This window comes from Solanum dulcamara, chromosome 5 (genome assembly GCF_947179165.1).
Source record: "Solanum dulcamara chromosome 5, daSolDulc1.2, whole genome shotgun sequence".
Lineage (NCBI taxonomy): Eukaryota > Viridiplantae > Streptophyta > Magnoliopsida > Solanales > Solanaceae > Solanum > Solanum dulcamara.
In genome coordinates, this window is record NC_077241.1 from 58,628,136 (window position 1) to 58,651,818 (window position 23,683).

Sequence of the window (23,683 nt, forward strand, 5' to 3'; positions counted from 1 at the left end):
CACCCTTTAACTGGCCAATTGTTTATTACCAAAAGCAAACTCTTATTGACGTGTGGAAATTGAACTTGAAAGAGACCTAATGACTTCGTTATTATAGATTTGGGACAAAAGTTGCAATAAAAAGCGTGAGAAAACCTTATCAATTGTTCCAACAATTTCTTTATAAAATCTTTTTAGGTTCTCTGTATGCTCTATCCATAAACTTGGGTCCACACTTGGGCACTTTTGTACCCATTCTCAATACCCTCTTTGATCTTTTGTTTGATATTTTAGGAATCCCTAATTCCTGTCTTTTTCCCTTTTTCTTCGAATCAGTTCTTCTTTTTGGGGCACTTTAATTTTGCTTGGCTATTCTTGCTTCTTATCATTTCCCAACTGCTACTTTTTCTACTGTTCAAAGTACATGTCTTTTGAGGATATTTCAGAAATCACTTTGATAAGAGTCGGTTTTGGTTCTGGGTTGGTGGAATTATGTGATTTCCTTGGTGGGTTTTTTCTGTTCGCTTGAAATATTTGGTGGCTTTCTCTGTTGTGTTGTTTTGCAGTCAAGAAGCCGACTTTTTGTTTTGATCTATTAGATTTTCTTGGTGGGTTTTGGCTGTTTATATGCTAGGAGAAGTTTGATCTTTGAATCTTGAGAGGTGCTACTTGTAAATTAGTTAAATTTGGAGCGTGTGATGAATCTGTAGGAAGATTAGGAGAGGAAGAAAAGGAAAAAAAATGAAGAGAGGGAAAGGTGAAGAGAAAGTTATGGGGCCTATGTTTCCAAGACTTCATGTTAATGATACAGATAAAGGAGGTCCAAGAGCACCTCCAAGGAACAAGATGGCTCTATATGAGCAGCTCAGCATACCTTCTCAGAGATTCAACTCTGGGGTTTTGCCTCTTGACCCCAGCAACACTTCAAAGATGGGCCCTCCTTCCTCTAGCCAGGTAGAATAATTCTCAACATTCTTGTTGTATACACCTATGTGAACATGATATGTGTTGCAAGGGTCTCTTTGAATTTTCTGTAGTTTGATTTGTTGTTCTGAGTTGTTTTTTGGGTGTTAATTATTTAGCATATCTCGTGTTACAGTTGGTTTCTGTTTGCTGTTTGAATTTTTAGCTTATGTTTCAAAAATTAGAGAATACGGGGAAAGACAATCTTGTAGTTTATTGTTGTGGTGTATATGTTAGTGTAGTAATTTTCACTTGGTTAAACTTAAGTGCATCGCTTGACATATATCATGAAAGGGTCAATGTCTTCTCTGTTTTGAGTACAAGTATTTTCTCTTTTTTTATTAACACATGCTGGTCATCATCTGGATGTGCCTGACTTTTTAAAATCTTTGGGAAGTTCATTTCCATCAGAAAGATGTAATATTAGCGTGTCAATGTTGTATTTTCCCTTTTTGTACTGTGGTCAGCGAAAATGTGGGTATGACATTTACAGTCCCATGTATTTATGTTCTTAAACTGTGTAGTGATGTTACTGCTGGATTTTAGAGGTTTCTTGATGTTAAACGATCTCCGTTTGGGCTATATTCATTGACTCTGAAGTTCATCAATAGCTGTTCATTTAGTGGTTGGTTGAATTTGTAAGCTGACTTGAAGCAACTACTTCTTGCAGGGGAGTGGGCACGACAGAGTTGGATATTTCCCTGTACAACACCCTCCATCTAGACATCTAGCTGATAAACCACCTGGCCACAGTTCCGACCCCAGTACTCTCTTGCGACAATATGAATTGAAAAAGAGAACAGAAGAGGATGACTTTACGGTCCCTATCTTTGTTAACTCCAAGCTTGGTCAGGCCAATGGGAGTCATAATCTGGATATGGAAAAGCTCTCTCCCTCTGGTCCAGTGTTTTGTCCTAATAAAGAGTTGGTAGGAGTTACAGATCTAACTTTGAGACAACATCACAATAGACAAAACAAGGAGAATCCCAAATGTACTCTTGCTTGTAGAGAGAAAACAACCTCAAACTCTGCATCAAAGGGTAAGCTATCTAGAATGTCTTCTGATTACAAGCTGATGTAAATTTTGCCTTTCACATCAATATGTGAGTCTTCTAATGACTTTCATACATTAACTAAGACCAACCTTTTTTAATGACCAGAATGCAGATTGAATCCTCAGGTTGGTTGTACCATCATACCTGAACCTGTTAAGGGTACAAATGATGGCAATTCGTATCCCATGGAAGAATTTGTATCAGAAGAGCAGCTAATCGCTAATGATCTTATTAATGATACGGAATCCCAGGAAGACAGGGCACGGGAATCATTACAAAAAGGAATTTTGGATCGAGGTGACGACATATCTGAGACTTCCATAGTGGAATCTATATCTGGAGCAAACATCTCTCCTGAGGGCATTGTGGGAATAATAGGCCTAAAGCGTTTCTGGAAAGCCAGAAGAACAATTGTCAAGTAAGTCATGACTTGTCCATCAATATCTCCAGAGTCCAGATGATCTTTTTGTGTGGTAGTATCTTGCCAATTGATGAATTTTGAGTGACACATTTAGGTATGTAAATCTTTATAAAAAAAATGTTTGGTGTGTAAATGGCCGTGAATAACAATTTTGAACTTTGTGTATTAAATGTTAATGAAGAAGGTAGAAGAGCAGCAAATGAGTAGTACCATGTTATTAGAAGTTCCCAAAAGAAAAGCTTTTGTTTCATTTTTTTCTATATTTATGATTTAACGTTTAAAAAATAATTGCTCTTTTGTTTCATGATTCCGGTAGGCTACCTTGGAGTTCTTAGACTTCCACAATTGCATAGCATTTGTTGTTCATCTATTTGTTTGCCTGATTTCATTTTTGTTAGTCTTAACAATCTATTATCCAGCAAAAAAAAAATACGGGGAAAAGGAGTTTGTCTTTGTGATCTAGCTTTGACCGAGTATTGCTATATTTAGGCACAATTGGGTGGGATAACAGCCTTTAGAATACTACTTTGGGTAGCTTTTATCTTCTCTTAGAGATGTCAGTGGGATACTATTGCTGGAGTACATAAATGCTGAATTAAGGCTGTCCCTGGTATCACGCTTTTCATGTGTTGGGGCTGAACTAATTCTTGAAGGAAACGTATGGCATGATTGTAGGAGTTGTATGGGTATCTCTCTTGATGCAGTCTGATGGCTTCCACCAAGTGGCCATTATCGTTTACAACAGCCCTTGAAGGATTTCAGCGGTGGATCACCTTCATAGATAGCACTGTGGGGACCATGTCAGTTAGAGCGTATACTTTGTGCAAGGTGAGCTGGCTGGCATTGGATCATTCTATTGAGTATTGACTGTCGATTTGATATATTCTACTGGAACTTCTTTTTCCTCTTTCTCCTTATTCTTGGGTTGTAAACCACTCTTGCTGGGAACATTAACCTGTTTATAGCGGTGGCAGTGGTGTGATAAGAAGATAGCTCTGGCAACTAGCATGTTAATTGGGAATCAACTATGAAGGATAGTGACTTTAAAGAAGACTATATGCGCTATATTTTGATCATCCACAAAGAAGTAGGAGGAGTCTCCAAACATATCTAAGTCATGGTGTAGGCTCTGCTAGATGGGATTTTAAGCTTTGACATCATTTCACGTGAATAGGACATGTTTTTGGTTGCATTTTTCGGTTTGAACTTTAAGATAATACTACTGTAGTGGACTAGTGCAGAACTTATCTTTTTGCTCATGTATTGAGGACTGCCTCTTTGTAGATTATGATCTTACCATTTGGTGTTTATCAACTGTGTAGACACTCTTTATATATTGTGTTTCTCTGGCTCTTCAAAATGGTTTTTCAGCTGTCTTGTTATATTTAATGTAGTAGATACTTTTGGCCTCACGCATTTGAAGTGATAATCTCTTTCCATTTATTATTTGCTCTATTTTTTATCTGACACCATCTCCATTGTTATGGTACAGCCAGCAAAGAGTGTTTGCCGTCCAAGTGTTCGAGTTGCATCGACTAATAAAGGTAAAGCAACTCCAGTGGCTGAATATAATCTATATATACTGGTTTTCGTGCATTACTACGTCACTAATGCATTTTTACCTGTTATTTTAATAGGTCCAAAGGCTCATTGCTGGGTCACCAAATAGTTCACTCGAAGATTCTGCTTATTTAGGCAAACCTTTAAAGAGTTCGTCTGTCAAAAGACTTCCATTGGACTGTATAGTTACAGAATCTCAAAGTGTTCTGAAGCGCAAGAATGATTCTGAGAAGCCGAACTTCAGGATGGAATGCTCTGCCGAAAGCACTGTGGGAAAGGCATCTCTCTCTACTGTGCAAAATGGTAGTCAACTCTCTAGCCACAAACCATTTTCAGGAAATCCATTGCCAACGCCTGTAACAAATGATTCTTATGCGGGTCCTTGGTGCTTCCAACAACCTCCCGGGCAGCAATGGTTGATCCCGGTGATGTCTCCTTCTGAGGGACTTGTATATAAGCCATTCCCTGGACCTGGATTCCCGAGTTCTATTTGTGGAGGTGGGCCTCCAGGATCAACTCCAACGGTGGGGAACTTTTTTGCTCCAACATATGGAGTCCCTGCTCCTCATCCTCACTATCAAGGTATGGGAGTTCCTTTTGTGCCTCCGTCTGGTCATGGTTACTTTCGACAATATGGCATGCCAGTTGTGAATCCACCAATTTCATCATCTGCTACTGAAGAATCAAACCAGTTTACCTTGCCTGGTTTACAACACCAGTTATCTGGAGTGGTTGATAACTTTAACATTCAACATCAGGACTCAAGTAATGTTCTGAATGAGAAGAATGGAAATATTCCTGATGTTGTGAGGTTTCAAACCACCAAAGATAATGAGCTACAAGCCAGCACTGCAAGTAGTCCTATTGAGAGGGCTCATGAAACAGCCACAGGAGAAAGAAACATGCTCTCTCTTTTCCCCACATCTCCAGTTACTGACAACTGTGATGGTAGCCCCCAGGCTTGTGTGCCTGATCATCCAGCAAGAGTTATCAAGGTTGTACCTCACAATGCAAGGTCTGCCACAGAATCCGTAGCTCGCATATTTCAGTCTATACAACAAGAGAGAAAACAATATGACTTGGGTTTCGCACATCTATAGATAGCTTACCTTGTGAATATGACCATTTGCTCATCCAAACTAAATGTCGTAGTTTCGGTCAATTTGTTGTATCTTTTCTACAGAGAGCATGTTATAGCTGTATTTTAATTTGGTTGCTTTGCCACTATGTAGATGAGCATACCTACAAAGTACATTGTATGTTTGCCCGGTTATGTTTGCCCGGTGATTGCTTAGTCCAATTGTTGTATACTGAAGTCAATTTTGTTTTGCCAGTTGTCATTTTGAGCTGTAATTTGTTCTCTTACTTTCAATAACTCTTTCAAGAAATTGTAATTTTTACCTTTTTATTCATGTATCTTTTAGATTATTGTAACATCCTTTTTGATATAATTGTTAAAGTTAGTAATTCATCTAAGATTTATTCCAGTAGATGTTTGTGTTTCAATGCATCTTGGAGGAATGTGGACTAATTGAATTTTGTCTACTTTAATTATTGGTGAATAGAGTTTCTCATCGTTTTTTTTGTTTTTTTTTGTTTTTTCATAACTGTTGTTTTTAGTGTAGTATTGCACTTCACATACTAATTTTGTTATTTATAATAGTAAGCCTCAAGTTAATAAAATTCTAGTGAATTTGTCCGCGCTTTGCGTGTGTGGGTTATATTAGATTTTTTTTTTAAAAAAAAAAGATCACATTCAAAAATAAAAAGTAATCCCAAAATATATTTAGTGAAATCTAAAGTCCTTTAAATTTTCTTTCAACCATATAAGTTAATAGACTAATCCCATATGTATTCTATAAAATTTAAAGTGAAAGGTCTTAAGAACATATTTATTTGATAGTTGAGTTGTGCTTCATAAACATTTGGTGATAGTTCACGTAGAAAACTTACATATCTGATAGTTCAAATATAAAATTCAAGATGTTTCAAATATATTTTTGACCATCAACTCTAAAATTTAAATATCATACTTTAATTAATCGACAAAATAAATTAAAACATCACCAATATTTTTAGTAAAACTGATAAGACACAAGCATAACAACACAATAACAAAAAAGACTAAAATAAAAATCTCAAAATATCAGGATCAAAGGTTGTTGTTAATCCTAATATCATAGAATATTTTGAACTAAAAAAAGTAACAGTACAACTTGTGCAAAATATGTGCTAGTATCAGGGTAAGCCTTAAAGCACTTAACAATGTTCATCAAGCTGAGTGAGAACTTCCATTATCAGAATGTCTCAAACGAGTATGCCAAATTAACATTATTCTCATTCTCGCTAATTGGGGAAGCAAAAAATGGTTACATAATGAACTTTTTGGATAATTCACCTCCTAGGATATTCTGTCAAATAAGTTTCTCAGTAGATTATTCTCATCTAAGAAGACAAAAGAGTTAAAGAGGCAGAATATATGACTTCATTCAGAAGGATTGTGAATTAGTCACTCAAGCATGGTAGTGATATAAAGGCTATTTGCGGAATTGTCCTCATCACATGCAACACAAGGGAATTATTAGGCACAACTTTATTAAGGGGTTGACATTGGAATATAAAGCATTATTAGATGTTACATTTTAAGGGCAAATTTTGTCTAAGAGCAATGATGAGGTTGAAGCTCTATCAAATTTGATGTCTAGAAGTAGCCACAATTATATGGAGCCAAGTCGAGAATTTATAGTCCAAAAAAACTCTAGGAGTGTTGGAACTACACAACCAGACATTGGTCAACTGGTGAATGCAATATACAACTAGGTTGCCACACCACAGGTACATCACATTAATCAGATACAAACAACTTACAACCTTTGTGGAGAGAGTTATGCATACTGTAATGACCCCATAAATCGTTATGGGTAAATCAATGGTAAAAGAAATTAAGAAAATTTTTGGTGTAGTGACTTAAAAATTCTAGGCTAGGCTTTCATCTGAGTAAGGTGAGGTCTAGAGAAATCTGGAAAAGAATTAGGTAAAATGTCTAATTTAGGATGGATTTTCTATTAACTAAAATGTTAAGGAATCCGTAGGACTTTTCGAAAGTGAATTTGGATAAGTAGAACACCTGATATCAAACTTCCGTGAAGGGGTTAATTTAGCAGGTCATGGTTCAAAGGTGTTTTATGAAATGGAGACTTCTAGGAGGATTTTCGAGTTTCTGTCCTGTACAAGCCACTATAGTGGGTGGGATCCGGCTATGGCGGTGCCGCTATAGCGGGTTGGGGGCCGCTATAGTGGGGTTAGTCGCAATTTTATGTAGAAAAGTCTCAAAACCACTTATTATTCTGCAAACAGGTTTTGGGGAAATGCAAAGACGACCTAGGGCAATTTTTACCATTTTCCCTCGTTTTCATCAGTAAAGATAAGTTAATTACTCCTCTAACTTTTTTAAAAAATTTAACGACCCTTGAGAGGTTCTGGGGCTGTGCAACACCCCCAGGCCTTAACATAAATAAAAACAAAGCAAAAGTACAAGAAGGGGGACATAAAACCTTACCGACAGTCCTAAGGTGGTTCATAAGTTGACTCTCCTACTAAGGATCGTCAACTCATCCCCAATATAAAAAGAAACCTAGAAATAATAAACACCTAAGAGGAGAGGACTCCTATCAAATACATAGCATCTAGGAAACACATAAACAATGGAGACTTTCCCCTTACAAAGTAAGAAAGAAAATCTACTAAAAACCTAGGACCTATTCAAAAAAGCTATAACTTAAGAAAGAAATAACTAGAGTAAAAAGATTTAATAGAGAGTAAAAGTAGTATAGAGAACTGCTATGCATATTGTAATTACCCCTCCGATCGTTATGCATACTGTAATTACTCCTCAAACTTATTAATTTGATTCTTAAGCCTTAGAATATATAGTGGTAATCTTAAGAAAGGGGTTTGACTTGAATTAATGATGGAAAAGTCCTGATTTGGGTGGAATGATCATGAAATTGGCCTTTGGTTAGGATTATGTTATAATCCTGGCATATTTAGGCAATTGTTCATTGATTATGTTATTTTATAGCCAAAATTCATAACAAGGGGAAGACTAAGTTCAATAGGGCTTCCAAGGCTTGATTCAAGGTAGGTGATGGTTATCTGTTTTCCAAGTTATATATTATGTGCATGTTAACCTTTTTATAGCAGTATTTGTACAATGCATGTTGGGGAAACATACGGATGAATGTGAAATGATATTATGTAGTCAATCTCATGCAATGAACTAATTAATTTTACTTGTGGATTACAAGTGTGGTTGTTTTATTGTGATTGTGATTATGTATGCTATTTGTGATTTTTGATTGGCTTAGGTACTATGCCTGATATGGGATACTAATGGTTGGCTCAGGTATCACTCCTAGTACGAAATACTTACGGTTGGATCGGGTATCATGCCTGATACAAGATATCTCTCTATTGGCTTGAGTACCATTATTGGTTGACTCAGATATCGTGCTTGGTACACGATATCATTCGATTGAATCGGGTACTACGTCTGATATATGTTTGATTTGTGCATGTGTGATTGCTTACATGTATGTTGGTTTCTTGAGTGGATCTGGTATCTATTAATGTGATAATGTGGGATATTTTCATGCAAAGGTTATGTTAGGATATTGGTGTCTGGGAGTCATGTTTGTATTGCTAACTTAGTTTATAACTTGTTTATGCATGTGTTGCCTGGTGTTTACTATGATTTAGTTACTTGTTTACATTCATATTATTGGAACTGGTTGATGATCCTAACATTCATATCAGTACATTATGAATTTTGTATACTGATATTGCACTTGCTCTTTCTTTGTTGAGTTCAGAATATATTCATGCGGCTTCTTCGCGACCTCAACTGTGAGACCTCCATCATCTGAATCCAAGGGTGAGCTACTTCCTCCGAGATGCCACAGATTTCTCTTAGTTTCTTGGTCCATCTATTCGGACTCAAATTATCTTAGATTATTATTTTCTTGTTTTGAGGTTGTATTTCCTACTCTTGACTATTTAGATGCTTTAGTACCTCAACTTTCAGGTTCTAGGGAGAGTTTTATTACGCAAATGCTTTTGATAAAAGTTTTGTTTATGGTAACTTAATCTTTATTTCTTTAAAACTATTATATTAGTTACTTGTCAGGTTACGAGTTGGTTATTAAATAGTTCTCTCACCGGGGATTTAGTGTGGGTGTCACTCATAAAAGTTCAGGTCGTGAGAAAGTTAGTATCATAGCCCTAGGTTCATTGATCTTGCCATACCAAAACAAGTTAATTAGAGTCTTGCAAAATGGTATGAAGACGTCTGTACTTTTCAGCAAGAGGCTACAGGACTTTAGAAAATTATCTCTTCTTTCTTCCTTCGTGCTATAACTTGATTCTAATTGATATCTAGCGATCCAAATTAGTGTCAAACTTCCTTCACTCTTCTTTCTGTAGATAGTTGATACTCGATGCAATAGCCCGTGGGCAGTGACTCCAGCTGCGTAGCCAACAACACGAGGCAAAGGTATAGGTAGAGGAAGAAGTATGGGCAGGGGTAGAGAGAGAGCAACATCCGCTAGAGATGGAGCTCAGGAAATGACTGAGCCCAGAAAAGCGACCCCTCCCCCATCCCAAGATCATATTGAAGATGAGGTTGAGGTGGAAATTAAAGAGGATGTTGAGCTAGAGGTGGAAACACAACTTCGGGGTGCAGGTCTTCCTCCTATGTCTTCTGAGGTGGTTCAGCAGGTGTTAACATTTCTGAATGGATTGGAAGGTACTAGATCCACTCCTACTGTGTCGGCTACTCAGGCTCCAAGTACTCATCTTATTGCTACTATGGACCCCAAGATACATAATTCTTTTGGTACTGATGCTTTCTTCCATTCGTTACTAAATTCTGTGATGACTGGCACAGAACATGAGATGCTAACTGAGTTTCTAAAGTTGAAGCCTCTAGTGTTCCACAATACAAAGAATAAGAATGTGTACTTCTATGAAATGTAGCATAAGTTGAGCTTTGTGCAACAACATAGGATTGAATTTGTTACCTTCCAGTTACATGGTGAAGCAAAATAGTGGTGGAGGGTTAATGTGGAGCGTTGTTCATTAGTTCTACCTCTATTGACTTGGATCCTATTTCTGGATAAGTATGTACCTCGAACTCTCCGAGATAATAAGAAGGATGAATTTTTGTCTCTTGAGTAGGGTAGTATGTCTGCAGCACCATATGAGGCTAAGTTTCACGCCTTTTGTTGCTATACTACTCAGTTTGTGGACACTGAGGAGGAGAGAATTTGTCTTTATGTGAAGGGACTGAACACTGACTTGTAGGTCTTATCTGTGCACATGACTTCAGTTAGTAGGAGCTTTAGGTGTCGTTTGGCCCAAGTTCCCAAATATTCTTGGCAAGTTATTTTTTGGTAAAGTTTCACCATGCGTTTGACCATAAATTTTTGCAAATTTTGGTGAAGTTTCAAAAAAATATTATTTTATACTTGTAAGTTCTAAAAATTATTAAAAATACCCATAAGTTTGTGTTATCATTTTATAATGAATATGTTCCGTTAAAAAAACTTAGAATAAAATTGATAACAATTAACAACAATAAAATAACAATATGGACAAGAAAAATACATTAATTGAATTAAAAATAAATTATTTTTTTTCCAATCTTGTCACTTAAACTATTCTTTTTCGGAAGAGGTAATAACAAACTATTTTTTTTATAAAATCTTCCCACATTGTAAGAATAATCTCTTCCCGATAAGCTTTTATTTCTAGATCAGATGACCGAGAAGACGAAGCAATGGAGTAAGTTGGTAGATGATATTTAGTTGAAATTAATAAATGATGGGTGTTTTTATAAAATATAAAAGTTTGGATAATTTTTAAATTTTAAAACTTCCCAAGTTCTAGAAAACTAGAACTTGGAAAATTGGGATTTTTGCCAACGAAAAATTATATGGACAAATACTAGTTCCCAAACAAATGCTTACTTAATAAGGTAACGGACTATGTGAAGAAAATTGAAGGAGTTTGACAGGTTGGGCAGGCCAAAGCATTGGCTAAGAAGTCCAAGAATGTGGGAAACTTTAGTGGTTCATATTCCAAGGGTTCTGATCGGCAGGTGTATTCAGCCCGTCAGATTTAGTCAGTTATGACCGCTTTTATGGGTTGTTATTCAGGGGTCCCATAACAGTCTTTGTCTTCGGGTGGTCAAGTTGCTTCTTAGTCGTCAACCAGCAGGCCTCACTTGATGGAGGATGTTTTAATTGTGGTAAGCATGGACACTTTAAAAGGGAATTCCCTCACAAGCATATGGGTAGCCAGATGCAGTAGTAGGTACTAGCAGGAGGAGGTGGCGATAGAAGAGGACGTTAATAGGATAGGTGAGGCAATAATCAGGGAGTTCGTGGAAGCCGAGGAAACAGTAATACAGGAAAAGGCATGAGGCATCTAGGTAGAGGGGTTGCCCATAATGATGATAGAGCTTAGTGTTATTCCTTTCTTAGTAGATCTTAGGTTGAGGTGTCTAATGCAATGATAATAGGTACTATTCTTGTCTCTGATTAGATGACTACTAGATTGTTTGATCCAAGGTCTACTTATTCCTACATATCTATTAAGTTTGCTTTGAGTCTTGACTTGACATGTGATGTTCTAGATGCTCCTATTCATGTTTCTACCTCGATTGGAGAATCGGTGGTAGTGACCTATGTGAACCGTTTATGATCTATTATATTTTGGGTGTTTCGACTTAGGTGGATGTGGTCATATTAGATATGCTAGATTTTGATGTGGTACTATGTATGAATTGGTTGTCGCCGTATTATGCTTTGCTAAATTATAACACTAAGATAGTAACTCTAGACATCCTGGGTAGGGATAGATTAAAGTAGGAAGGTGTGTACAAGTCTAAGTCGGTAAAGATCATATCATTCATTTGGGCTAGAAAGTTAGTGGGGAAGAATTGTTTAGCCTATGTTGCTCATATTCAGGATGTTAGTGTACAGTCTCCTTCTATTGAGTCAATCCCTGTAGTTTTGGAATTTCAGGAGGTATTTCCTATGGATCTGCCTTGTTTGCCTTTGGATCGGGACATTAACTTTTGTATTGATTTGGAGTTGAGTACTCACCCAGTTTCTATTCCTCATTATCACGTGGCTTTGGCACAGTTGATGGAGCTCAAGACTCAGCTTCAACAACTTCTTGATAAAGGATTCATTCGTCGTAGTGCTTCTCTTTGGGGTGCTAAGATATTGTTTGTAAAGAAAAAGGATAGTAGCATGAGAATATGCATAAACTACCAACATATGAATAAGGTTACTATTTAGAATAAGTACCCTCTACCTCATCTAGATGACCTCTTTGACCAATTGTAGGGTGATTTAGTATTCTCTAAGATTGACTTCAGGTCAGGGTACCATCAATTAAAGATTCAGCTTGAAAATATATCTAAAACGGCCTTCAGGACTCGATATGGGCATTATGAGTTATTGGTAATATCGTTTGGGTTGACCAATGTGCCGATATCTTTTATGAGCTTGATGAATGGAGTTTTCAAATCATTCTTAGATTTCTTTCTGATCATATTTATAGATGATATCTTGATCTACTCCAACACTAAGGATGAGCATGCAGATCACCTTCGTATTATTCTAGGTTTCTCGAGAAAACAGAAATTGTATGTTATATTTTCAAAGTATGAATTTTGGTTATATTCAGTATCCTTCTTATGACATGTGATCTAAAAAAAGAGTATGGTAAATCCCCAAAAGATTAAGGCAGTAAAAAATCTAGGTTCGGCCCACCTCTGTGATAAATGTTAGGAGTTTTGTGGGTCTTGCTAGCTACTACAGCAGATTTTTCAAGAACTTCTCTGATTGCTACCCATCCAACAAGGTTGACCTAAAAGGCGAAGAGAGATTCCAAAAGTTCAAAATGCTCTTGACCACAACTCCTATCTTGACATTATCGATGGAAGGTAAGGATTTTATTATCTATTTTTATGCTTTACATTGGGGCTTGGGTGTTGTGTTGATACAAGGACAAAAATGTCATAGCCTATGCTTCAAGGCAGTTGAAGATTCATGATAGAAACTACCCAACACACGATTTGAAGTTGGCAGTGGTAGTATTTGCTCTTAAGATCTAGCGACATTACGTCTATGGTGTCAAGTGTGAAGTATTCACAAATCATCACAGTCTGCAACACGTGTTCACTCAAAAAGATTTGAATCTGAGGTAGAAAAGGTGGATGGAATTATTAAAAGACTATGATACGACCATTCAGTACCATCTGGATAAGGCCAGTGTGGTAGCATACGCATTGAGCCGAAAGACAGTTAGCATGGGCAGTTTATCTTGCTTGGGGTGTCTAAGCAACTCTTTGCCAGAGAGATTCATGCTCTAGAATCTCAGTTGATGCAATTGGGAATTTTGTAAAAGGGTGGAGTGTTGGCCAGGATTGAGGTCAAACCCACATTTATTAAGGACATCAAGACTAAATAGTTTGAGGATGAGTAGTTGAACAAGCTCAGGATCAAGGCAGTGTCTGGGGAGACCCAAGATGCCATACTCAATGCAGGTGGAGTTCTCGGTTTTAGAGGGCGAATTTTTGTTCCTTGAGTTCATGACTTGGTTCAGAATATGTTGACAAAATTTAATGGTTCGTGGTATTTGATTCATACAGGTGTAACCAAAATGTACCAGGACTTTAGGCGACTTTATTAGTGTTCAAGAATGAAGAGGGACATATCTGAGTTTGTGGCTAAGTATCAGAATTGTCAACAAGTAAAATATAAGCACCAAAGGCCTGAAAGTTTGCTTTAGAGAATGCCTATTCCAAAATGGAAGTGGGAAAGGATAGCCATGGACTTTGAGACATTGGGGAAGTATGACCCGATTTAGATCATTGCGGATAGGTTGACTAAATTAACCCACTTCATTCCAATCAGAGAGGATTACAAATCTAAACAATTGGCAAAAATTTATGTCAAGGTGACAGTGAGGTTGCACGGGGTGCCCCTTTCGATCATTTCAAACAAAGGTACGCAGTTTATTTCAAAATTTTAGGGAAGGTTACATGAAGAGTTGGGCACTCAACTCACTTTCAACATAATCTTTCACCCTGAAATGGATAGATAGTCAGAGAGGACAATTCAAGTATTGGAGGACATTATGAGAGAATGTGTGATTGACTTTGGAGGCCATTTAGATCAATTTTTACCCTTGTGTGAATTTACTTACAATAATAGTTAACACTCCAACATTGATATAACACCATTTGAGGTACTCTGTGGGAGGGGGGATTTAGATCCCCCATAGGGTGGTTTGAAGCAAGTGATGTGAAGCTTCTAGGCATTTATTTTGTAAGAAACGCTCAAGAAAAGGCAAGGGATATTCAAACCAAGCTTTTGGCAGTCCAGAGCAGGCAAAAAGAGTAAGCGAATCGCAAAGTAAGGGACATGGAATTTCTTATTGGTGAGCAAGTCCTATTGAAAGTGTCACCAATGAAAGAAGTCATGAGGTTTGGCAAGAAGGGTGATCTTAGCCCTTGTTATATTGGTCAATTTGAGGTTCTTGACAGTGTGGGGCTAGTAACGTAAAGATTAGCCTTGCTGCCTAGCTTGTTTGGGGTCCATCCAGTGTTTTATGTGTCCATTCTAAAGAGATACTATAGGTATGGGGACCACATTATCAAGTGGGACTCGATATTATTAGACAAGGATTTTTAGTATGAGGAGGAGTCAATTTTTATTCTTGATTGGGATGTTCGAAAGTTAAGGAAAAAGAAAATCAGATAAGTAAAGGCTCAAGGAAAGTATCATCTAATTAAGGAATTCACTTGGGAAAATGAGAAGGACATGCGATACAAGTATCCTCACTTGTTTGAGGATTCGGGTACTACCTTATTATTGACTTAGCCCAGTTTTTCATGTTTGATCACTCGGGAATGAGCAAAGGGTAAATTATCTATTGTAACAACCCCTCTGATTGTTATGGGTATGTCAATGGTGAAACAAATTGGGTAAGAAAACTATTGGTGTGGTGACTTAAAAATTCTAGGCTAGGCCAGTCAAATCTTAGCAAAGTGAGGTCTAGGAAAATTCGAGAAAGGATTGAATAAAATGTATACACTTGGGCTAGATTTTCTATTAGCTAAGACATTAAGGAATCTGTAGGAATTTTTGTAAGTAAATTTGGGTAAGTAGAACTCTCGATATCAAACTTGGCGTGAAAGGGTTAATTTAGAACATCAAAGTTCGAAAGTGTATTGCGAAATGGAGACTTTTGGGAGGATTTCTAAATTTCTGTCCCGTGCAAGCCACTATAATGGGTGGGATCCCTCTTTGGCAGTGTCACTATAGTAGGTTGGAGGCCGCTATAGTGGGGTTAGTTGTGATTTTATGCATAAAAGTTTCAAAACCGCTTATTATTCTGCAAACACATTTTGGGGAATTGTAGAGGCTACCTAGGGTAAATTGTTTTTACCTATTTTCCACCATTTTCATTGATAAAGGTAAGTTAATTAATCCCCTAACTTAGTAATTTGATTCTTAAGTCTAGGAATCTATGGTGGTAATCTTAGGCAAGGGTTTTGACTTGAATTAAAAGTGAAAAAGCCCTAGTTTAAATGGAATGATCATGAAATTGGCTTAGGGTAAGGATTACGTTATAATCTAAATATATTTAGGCCATTGTTCATTGATAATGTTATTTTATATTTATTTTAAATCAAGAATAAGCCAAAATTCAAACAGGGGGAAGACTCAAGTTCAATAGAGCTTCCAAGGCTTAATTCGAGTTAGGTGATGATTGTTTGTTTTCCAAGTTATGTAATGTGTGCATGTTAACTATTTTATAGTAGTACTTGTACAATGATGTTGGGAAAAAAATAAGGATGAATGTGAAATGATATTTATATTGTAAATCTCATGCAATGAACCTGTTAATTTTACTTGTGGCTAATAAGTGTGGTTGTTTCATTGTCATTGTGATTGTGTATTTTGTTTGTGATTGTTGGTTGGCTAGAGTACCACGTCTGGTATGAAATACCAACATTTGGCTCGAGTACCATGCTTGCTACAAAATACTAATGATCGGATCGAGTACCACACTTGATACAGAATACTAACGGTTGGCTCGGATACCACGCCTGATATAAGATATCTCTCGGTTGACTGGGGTACCACGCCTGGTACGGGATATCATTCGGTTGGCTCGGGTATCATACTTAGTACATATTTGATTTTTGCATGTGTGATTGCTTACATATGTGTTGGTGTAACACCCCATACTATTTTAACTTGGATCAATCCTGAGGAACCAAGAGAAAATAAGGAAGTGGACTATTTAAGTGGACCATGAGTGTCACCTATGGCCCGTAGAAAGTTCTATGAGCTGTAGGGATGACTCGTAGGGTCCCCCTGTACTTAGAAAAAATTCTAGTGTTAAGACCTATTCCTATGAAACCTTCTGCGAGCCATCAAATCTTCCACGACCCATAAGGTCATCTCGTAGACCCAAGGTCAATGTGTACCCTTTTCCACGAGCTGAGTCTATGAACCGTAGAGAATTCTATAAATCATAGAGGGATCCGTAGACCTCAAGTACCAAACCCCTGTTTAGTTTCATGAGTGGCTCCCACGAGCCGTTAAAGGGTCTACGACCCATAAAAAGGACTCTAGACCCAATGAGACCCAAACCAATAAACCCCAATTTTGTTTGCAACTTTCTACGGGAGTTCTTCTAGGGCCCATAGAAGGTTTTACGGTCCGTAGAATGACCCGTAGCGGCCAGAGTCAGTTTTAAGTGAGAGTAGTTTGGTCTTTTTCTATCTTACCCAAACCAAAACTCTGATGTTTTGGGACTAAAATATTCCCTTATCAGTATCCAATGATGTTTTTCTCTCACTAACACTTAAAAATATATTGAGAGAAAGGGTTGAAGAAGAGGAGAAAATCTAGGGTGCAAGCATTTTAATCAAACTCTTCGAGCTTCGTGTAGATCATTGATCTTACCAGTATGTAAGGCTAATCATTATATTGGACTAATTTCTCCCTAGTGCCCTACTATCACAATCTAAGCCTAGGGCCTAGACGTGACACGACGAATGAGACACTCATAGGTATCTCACCCAAGCCTCTTAGCATTCATTTAGCTTTTCATGGGTAATGACATAAATAATAAGCGGAAATAAATAGGGGTAGAGTGACAAAGGGAGAACTCATAGAATAAGAGTTGTCATCGACTTCAAACATCATACATTTACATCCAAACATACCTCTACTAGAAGATTTGGCGGGGGCTAAGACATGTGTCTAGTTCACCCTTAATCAAAATAGAAATAAGTACTATGAAATGTATTCAAAAGTCTCTACATATATAAGCTAGACAAGAAAGGAATATTGTTCCCGAAACATAGGACTCACTAAATAGGTAGCCTTCAATGAATCAACTAGTCATGTAGAGGTGAATGTGAATCTATGCCGATCCCTACATGGTGATATCACGTAGGTAAAAGAGTATGCATTAGTAATTTGAATATATTAAGTATGTAGGCATTTCAATGAAACATTAAAACATTATGAGATAAAGTACGTAAGTAGATGCATGCACAAGCAATCAATGTGAATAATACTTGAAATGTTCATTTTGCTGGAAGATGACCATAACCGACATTTAAGACCATGTGAGCTATTACATGAAATCCAACATAACCCCCTACATTGGCACTGGGAGACTACTTTCTAGGTAGAGCTCCGTCAAACTTCATTCATTTCTTTAACATTTAGGGCTATTTGTGGATACACTAGCCTAAGCCTACAAGGGCTCCTATGTTGACGCATAGTTAATAAGACAAGGGGTTACTACTAGGATTCCCTTATCGAATCCCACCTCAATGTCCCACTCGGTGCTAAGTCAATCCTACGGAATAGTTTAATATAACATAAGAAAATAATCATTTACAAAGATTAAATCATCAAAGCATCATTAGGTAGAATAGCTCATCAAAACTCTTCTTTGATTCACACAAGTGAGAATTTGCCTTTCACAAGTGGAATACACCATTTCATCATTCTTTTATTTCATAAGATTCCTTTCGATCATAGACAGTTGCTTTCATAAACATTCATTTTGTATTCAAATCTTTTAATTCAAACTCCATTGAAATATAGTGAAACTAGGTGGGTTCTATTCAATTCAACTTTTAAATTGTTAACATAAATGATAGCATGAGAGTAATAGAATGCATCAATTAAGACATCTTTAAAATGACCCACCAATACAGTTTAAAACTCCTTTCATGCTTTCATATGAGAACCTTTGATAAATCAACCACCTCATGAAATCTAGATTCAATATAAATTAATATAGATAAATAAACTTTTAAGTATTCAATAATCTATACATTTGAAATCGTACTATGAAATCCATAAAATTCACAAATTGAGTTGCTAGGTTTAGAAAATTACTTGGACTCCATAGATGGAAGAACCCATGAATGAGACCCACATACCTTGTGGAATAAAGTCCTAATGCATCTTTGAAAATGGAGACTTGAAGAACTTGAAGGGTAACCCTAAACTTGGAAGATGAAACCCTTGAGAGAGCTTGAGAGGAAAGAATTTTGTGTATTTGAGTCTAAGTGTGAGAATGAGGGATTTAGGGTAGATTAGGGTCCTTAGATGGGGTCAATTCAGTCCCCAAAATGACCACACTTTGATTTAAAATGTGGAATACTAAAATACCCCTTTAAAAGTTGGACAGAACTGACCCTATGACCCCTTCTTACGAATCGTAGAAGGGTCGACGAGTTGTAGGAACGACTCTTTCTATAGGGTCTGAGAATACCCTGAGAATTCAAACTTAGGACTTCCCCTACGAATTGTCTCTCGAGTCATAGACGTCTATACGAGTGATAGACTTTGTTGTAGAAGAGACTCATCCTGCGGGATCTGAGGACTGACCCTCAGAAGTTTCTCTACAAGTCATAGACTTGATGAGGAGTTGTAGACTCGAATCGTCATGTAGGGTTTGGAAAACCTGCAATTCAATGTCTCCAAATTTTTTGATAAGTCATTTCTACGACTCGTCTAAACTTCTACGGGTCATAACTTGACTCATAGACCCACTTCTTCCCTTAGCCAAAATTTCCAACCTCATCATCAAACCTACGAGTCACTCCTATGACTCGTAGGAGCTTTTAGGACTCATGGACAGAGTTGTAGAACTCGATTTTTAGTCTATTTTCCAGAATTTCCCTTTATTTTGGCTCTTCAAATTACGGGGTCTTACACCTACATCTTCGTTCAGTCAAGTTTGCATTTGAGTTTTGATCCCGCTAAATTGAGTTCTTGAATTATCAATGTAATTTCTTATTGAGTTCTTTGTATGTATGTGTATGTATATATATAATTCAATAATTCTCATGATTTGAGTTCTTGAAACATCATTCATATTCACACTCACATGAACCCTAGTTGAGTACTTGCATTATTTAATTCTATGCATTATATTAAGATAAAAGAATAATACATTTCATGTCTTTGATTGAGAAAGAGTTTGAACATGGATTAGAGTTTGAGAAGTCTTTGATTCACTAATTTTGAGCATGATCATTATGAGTATAAATGAGTATGAGTAATTGTACATTTAAATATTTATTTGAGACTGAGTTGAGAAAGTAAAGCTATATTTTATGCATTTATTAAGTTGAGAGTATAACTATTTTAGTGAGTAGAGTTGAGTTTAATTGAGAAAATTCCAATGAGACTAAATGAGTTTTATTTGAGTACCTTTACTCACTTGAGTTCATGAGAATTATACATATATTTTGGGAGTAGTATTGAGCATGGATTTGGAGAAGAGTTTAGAATAACTCGAACACCATAAACTACATAGCCAACATAGGATAAAATCGTATCGTTGGTTTGGGAAACTCCTCACTTTCAGTCCCTGATACAAACTTATTTAGATTTATGAGATGAGTTGTGTTCCTTACCTTGGCAAGGTATTGGGCAGTTATGGTAACGACAATAGTTCGTTGTATCATCACAATGCTCATAGTGATGGTTGTCGGTTAGAAAAATTCCTAAAAGAGTAAATTACTATTTTAAATACTAAGTTGCATGCATTTATTCATATTTTGTAAAGAATTGTCTTATTTATATATGTATTGCATGCTTTATCGAGTTGAGTTATTTCAGAGTTGGTTTCATTGAGTATTATTGAGTAAGTTTCGTTTCAGTTATTTTACATGTTATACATTTTATGTACTGGCGCTATTAGGCGCTGCATTATTTTATAATGCAGATACAAGTGATAGAGATCCTCAACAGGCACATCGTTGAAGATCAGTTTCCACTCAGCTCTTGGTGAGACCTCTTTGTATATGGAGGAGCTCTTTAAGTCATTATTTCAGTCTTCATTATTAGTCTTTTTAAGGTAGCCATGAGCTTGTCCTGATACCCATTTCAGAGATAGTTTTAGAGGCTTCATAGACTAGATATAGATAGGGTTTGGAGTTTACTTCAATTTTAGAGTTCATGTTTTAAACATCTTTATCTATATATTTTAGTATTGACACTTTCTTGAGAAGTTAAACTTAATGTACTTGTTTATGCCCATTTGAGCTTTATTTTCTATGAGTTAAGTCTTTTGCTTAGTGAGTTAGACATGACAAGGATTCGCTTGGGAACCATCAATGATTTTGAGTGCTGGTCACGCCTAGAGTATAAACTCGGGGCATGATAGTTGGTTTCTTGAGTGGATTGGGTATGTGTTGATGTGATAATGTGGAAAATTTTCATGCAAAGGTTAAGTCAGGATATTGGTGACTGGGGGTCTGTTTGTATTGCTGACTTAGTTTATAACTTGTTTATACATGTGTTGTCTGGTATTTAGTATGCTTTAGTTACTTGTTTACATTCATATCATTGGAATTAGTCTTTGATCCTAGCAGTGCATTGTGGACTTTGTGTACTGATACTGCATTTGTTCTTTCTTTGTTGAGTTCAGCACATATTCAGGCAGTTGTTTCACAACCTCAACTGTGAGACCTCCATCATCTGAATCCAAGGGTGAGCTACTTCCTTCGAAATGCCATGGATTTCTCTTAGTTTCTTGGTCCATCTATTCGTATTTAAACTATCTTAGATTATTATTTTCTTGTTTTGGGGTTACATCCCCTACTCTTGACTATTTAGATGTTTTAGTACCTGGACTTTCAAGTTCTAGGGGAGTTTTATTGTGCAAATGCTTTTGATAAAAGTTTTGTTTATGCTAACTTGATCTTTATTGTTTTAAATATGTTATTTTAGTTGTTTGATGGGTTACAAATTGGTTAGTAAATAGTTCTTCCACTAGGGGTTTAGTGTGGGTATCACTCACGGCGGTTTAGGTTGTGACACATATACAAACTACCAATTGAATTTAGAATCCATGTATTATGTTGGACATTAAAACATAGGTATTGGCAATGAAGAACACCAATAAGCAACAACTACAATCAGTACTACAAGAATCAAGTGTGGTTTAGAAATCACTCAGAATTTTCAGAAACCCCCACTTCAGTAAGCAAATAGTTCCTTGGACGAAATCATAAAGAAAATGATGGTATAACAACAAAAAATAACAGTGTAACAGTAGCAAGTTGCATCCTAAAATAGCTTGTAATAAATATGATGAAGAAGTCCATCCATAAGCTAGAGCATCAGATGGGGCAATTGGCTACTATGTGATATGCCAGACTTATAGGTGCATTATCGAGTGATAAAGTAAATAACTCAAAATAGGTAATGGAAATTTCACTGAGGAGTGGAAAGGAATTAGTTGCACCAAATCCTATAAAGAGAAAGATTGTTTGTTGGGATTGCAAGCTTCCACCTCTCTTTCTGCAAAGACTAATTCCTATAAAGCTCTAACACCAATATCAAAATTAGCACCAGAGATGTTTTTTAAAAGAGGTAATTGAGAAAAAAGTTTCTAAGCAACCTGATTTCATGATTGAGAGATCTCCACCGCTCTTTCCACAAAGTTTATAAAAGAATAAATAGGATGCTAGCTTCAAAAGGTACTTTGATATATTCAAGAAACTACATATAAGCATCTCTTTGATTGATGCTATGAGATATATGCCAAAATATGCTAAATACCTCAGACAAATATGTGGTGGAATACAAGAGATGTCTAGTGGAGTTTTGAACAGTGACGCTTATCGAAGAGTGTAGTTCGAGGGTCCTAAATAAGCTCCCTCAAACGCTAAAGGATTTTAGGACTTTCATCCTTCACATACAAATTGATGAAAGTGATGTTGGGCAAGTCTTGTTTGATTTAAGAGTGAGTATTAATTATATTCTTCTTTTTGTGTTCAATACACTTGGTTTGGGAGAACTGTGATCTACTACCATCACTATGCAGCTAGTTGATCAATCGAGAGTTACCCTAAAAGAAGTTTTGAAGATGTGCTTATCAAAATAGTAATTTGTGCTTAAACATATAATTTTAGTGAGTTATCAAGTACAATATTCAATTCCAAGGTAAGAATACTTACCCCTAACAATAGTGAAAATCCCCTTGAAAATAGTCCTAAATTGAGCATCAAAATCTCCAAATATCTTGAAATGAAATACAAATCGACTTTTCAAATTTATACATGGAAGCCTAATCCTACGACCGCAATAAGCATGTTCGAAATCGTCATATGTGATCAATTGAGCTATGTGTGAGATTGTAAGGTCCTCTCACACGACCGCTAAGCGTCTGATTCAGGTCTCTGTGATCATGACACCCCTCTCACAAACACGAAATAAAGAACTACTTCACCAAAAGAAGAAAAAAATCTGATATAACTAAAATGAGATTTGCATTAATTCAAACCCGAATCGCCATCGAATTTCAGTCCAAACATATGTACAAGTCCAAATCATCATATGAACCTACTTCAAACTATGAACCTAAATACGTTTAATCCAAATTTTGACTTTGTTCAATCCAATGAACTTTAGATCATTTAGGTTTAAGTATTTCAAAAAAGGCTTTTGAGCTCCTCGGGATATGTATCACTCATACATGCAAGTCATAAATTACCAAATAAACATACGGATGATATAAAATAGGGAAAAGAGTTTTAAATCTCAAAATGACCGAATACGTCATTATAGAAGAAATTTGACCAAATAACTGAAATATTATTTTGAAACTTTGAAGAGAGAACAAAGAAATACGCAGTCCTCATTTACCAAAATTGAACATTATTAGTTTGTGGTAAATCGGAGTGAAGGGAGGAGAGAGAAGAGAGGAAAGAGGAAGGGGTGAGATGGTAGTAGCGATGATAGTAAGGGGAGAGGAGCCTAAAGGAGAAAGTGGAGGGGAGAAGAGGGAGGAATGAGAGAGGAAAATAATCTAAAAATTATACACTCTTAAAAGAAGTGTGCTAGGTGTTGTGTGTTAGATATGTTATATGTGTAATAGATATTAGGCACTATTTGAACACAAATCAAGTACTTGATAAAAATAACTTTAATTAAGGCTTTATTTGTTTGCACTTAATGGACGTCTGAATTTAAATGATTAAGATCTAAGGTTATGAAGTACAATTATTTTCATTAATATTTAAGCAGTTATTGGTCTGAATATGTCTTAATCATTAAGATCTAAAACAACTCTTAAT

The 23,683-nt window shown here is 36.4% G+C and overlaps 1 protein-coding gene across 1 annotated transcript; it reads left to right on the forward strand.

The window, feature by feature from the left end:
• The first annotated feature begins 190 nt into the window (after positions 1-190).
• LOC129889259 (protein EARLY FLOWERING 3-like) lies at positions 191-5,386 on the forward strand. The gene is made up of 5 exons (XM_055964490.1): positions 191-933; positions 1,613-1,982; positions 2,103-2,415; positions 3,911-3,962; positions 4,056-5,386. Exons 1-5 carry the CDS (start codon positions 721-723, stop codon positions 5,076-5,078), a joined length of 1,971 nt encoding a protein of 656 aa, XP_055820465.1. The 5' UTR covers positions 191-720; the 3' UTR covers positions 5,079-5,386.
• The last annotated feature ends 18,297 nt before the right edge of the window (positions 5,387-23,683 follow it).

Coding starts and splice junctions, on each gene's coding strand:
- LOC129889259 (XM_055964490.1), top strand. CDS start 721: ATGAAGAGAGGGAAAGGTGAAGAGAAAGTTATGGGGCCTATGTTTCCA. Junction 934..1,612: donor GCCCTCCTTCCTCTAGCCAG/GTAGAATAATTC, acceptor TACTTCTTGCAG/GGGAGTGGGCACGACAGAGT. Junction 2,416..3,910: donor GCCAGAAGAACAATTGTCAA/GTAAGTCATGAC, acceptor GTTATGGTACAG/CCAGCAAAGAGTGTTTGCCG.